General features: G+C 40.6%; 1 protein-coding gene across 1 annotated transcript in view; it reads left to right on the top strand.

Annotated features, from left to right (window-relative positions):
• The first annotated feature begins 1,260 nt into the window (after nucleotides 1-1,260).
• LOC102215680 (solute carrier family 22 member 5-like) overlaps nucleotides 1,261-1,870 on the top strand; it is a 6,799-nt gene continuing 6,189 nt past the window's right edge. The window contains exon 1 of the mRNA XM_013911523.1: nucleotides 1,261-1,345. Coding sequence (XP_013766977.1) covers nucleotides 1,261-1,345 — 85 coding nt within the window. The remainder of the gene's footprint in view (nucleotides 1,346-1,870) is intronic.

Below are 1,870 nucleotides of genomic sequence, written 5' to 3'. Positions count from 1 at the left end.
AAAAAAAACGTGTTTAGTCTGGATTTATACGAACTGAGATTTGGAGAGCTGGTGTTTGATGCACGGAGCAGGAAAACTGAGAACAGAGTGTTTCTCTGCGTTCACAGTCAGTGTTTATGGTTTCTAACCCTGCGGCAGCATGTGGGAAGAGAAGTTCCTGGCAATCATACATTTTATTCCGACGTTGATGTGAACGCTTGTTATGACTAACTAGGCTTGGTATTAACATTGACAACTAACAGATTCGTTTATAAGACAGCTGTGCAGATGTGTCCGCAATATAACTAATCCCGAAATCCCGATTGATTATCGAGCATTCAGCGAGCAGGGAGTTATCAGTATGTGTAAGGGAAAGAAGTAGTCTAGTGGCAGATGACATCCCTACATAAGCCAAATACGCTTGTGCAAGCGTTAAAAGCTGCCCTTCCAGTTTTACCAGGAAGGAAAAGTGTGCTTTGTGGGATGAAAGGTTCAAAAGCAATTCAATGACTGAAGAGTACAGTTACAGTCTGCAGGTGTCTGCTTTTCTTTTTTCTTTTTCTTTCTTTCTTTCTTTTTAATTTCTAACACGTCTATGCACGGCGTGTCTGGTTTGACATGTTGCATAAGGTATCTTAAAGCAACTCTCTAGAAACAGTTCACTTGCGCTCCTCCAGGTTTTTTGCGAGCATGTCAAATGGAAATATCAGAGACTTTGACGAAATCACGTCTTTTCTGGGCGACTACGGGCTCTTTCAAATTCTCGTTATGGTTCTGCTCAGTGTAAGTACAATGCCCGCAGGATACATGGGTGTAATTGTGGTTTTTGTTTCGGATACACCCGAACATTATTGCAGAAGCCCAAACAGCTCCACGCGCAACGGCACAGAGTGGGAACAGGAGAATGGTTTCCATGACCGGGGCAGCTGGATGGGACCGGGCAGCTGCTCTCGATACAAGCTCAATGAAAACTGGACAGAAAAAGCAGCCGGCTTCAATGACACAGAACAGTGTTTGGACGGCTGGGTTTTCAGCACTGACAAATACACCACCACCATCGTTTCTGAGGTTCAGTACTGCCTAAATGATCACTGACAGTCAGCCTGTAGTACACGAATTGTTTCGTATGGCTGTGACATTAAAAGACTTCGAGAGCTAAAACATGTAAAAATTGCTTCATGTATTCGAAATAAACTCACTTTATTCTATTATTTTTATCTGAACGTAACCCGAATAACCATATTCTCTCCTTTTAACTGAAGTGGGATCTTGTGTGCGACAATGCATGGAAAGTCCCTTTCTCCACCTCTTTCTTCTTTGTGGGGGCACTTATTGGATCTTTTATTAGTGGACATCTATCAGACCGGTAAGTCTGTCATATAAAAATATGTAATCAACCTTTGTTTAAAAAACGTTAAGATAAGAAAAGGAGGCTGAAAGATATCGTGGCTTTAACAAGTAGCCTTTGTCGTTTTTTTTCTTCACGAGGAAAGGTTAAAAAAGATTTTTTTCTTACCTGGGTGAATTGAAAAAACATAAAAAGCTTTTGATATATGATTGCTAAAGTGACCTACAAATAAAACTAGTTGCTTTAAAGTTTTAGGAGGAGGGTTAAATTGTTTTCAGAACAGAGTTGTCCAGATAAGTCATGTAAAAATATTTAATACTGCAGTCTGAAAGATGGAGGAGTGTGGCTCAAAGAGGCTCCTAAATTTAGGTCTGTGTATTAAATGTGCATGTTCTTTTGTGTGAGTATGTATTTCCTGGCTGAAAACGATCAAGAGTGTATTTAGAACTCTGCAGGTTTGAGGTTGAAGCCTGCAGAGCTGTTTTCATGTCATCTGAGGCTTGTGTTTGTTTCCAGTTTGGATTCTATGATCCGCTTGTCTCA

Source organism: Pundamilia nyererei, unplaced genomic scaffold (genome assembly GCF_000239375.1).
Source record: "Pundamilia nyererei isolate P.nyererei 1_Seehausen unplaced genomic scaffold, PunNye1.0 scaffold00004, whole genome shotgun sequence".
Classification (NCBI taxonomy): domain Eukaryota; kingdom Metazoa; phylum Chordata; class Actinopteri; order Cichliformes; family Cichlidae; genus Pundamilia; species Pundamilia nyererei.
The sequence above is the reverse complement of the archived record's forward strand: the minus strand, read 5'-3'. Positions and strand labels throughout refer to the sequence as shown.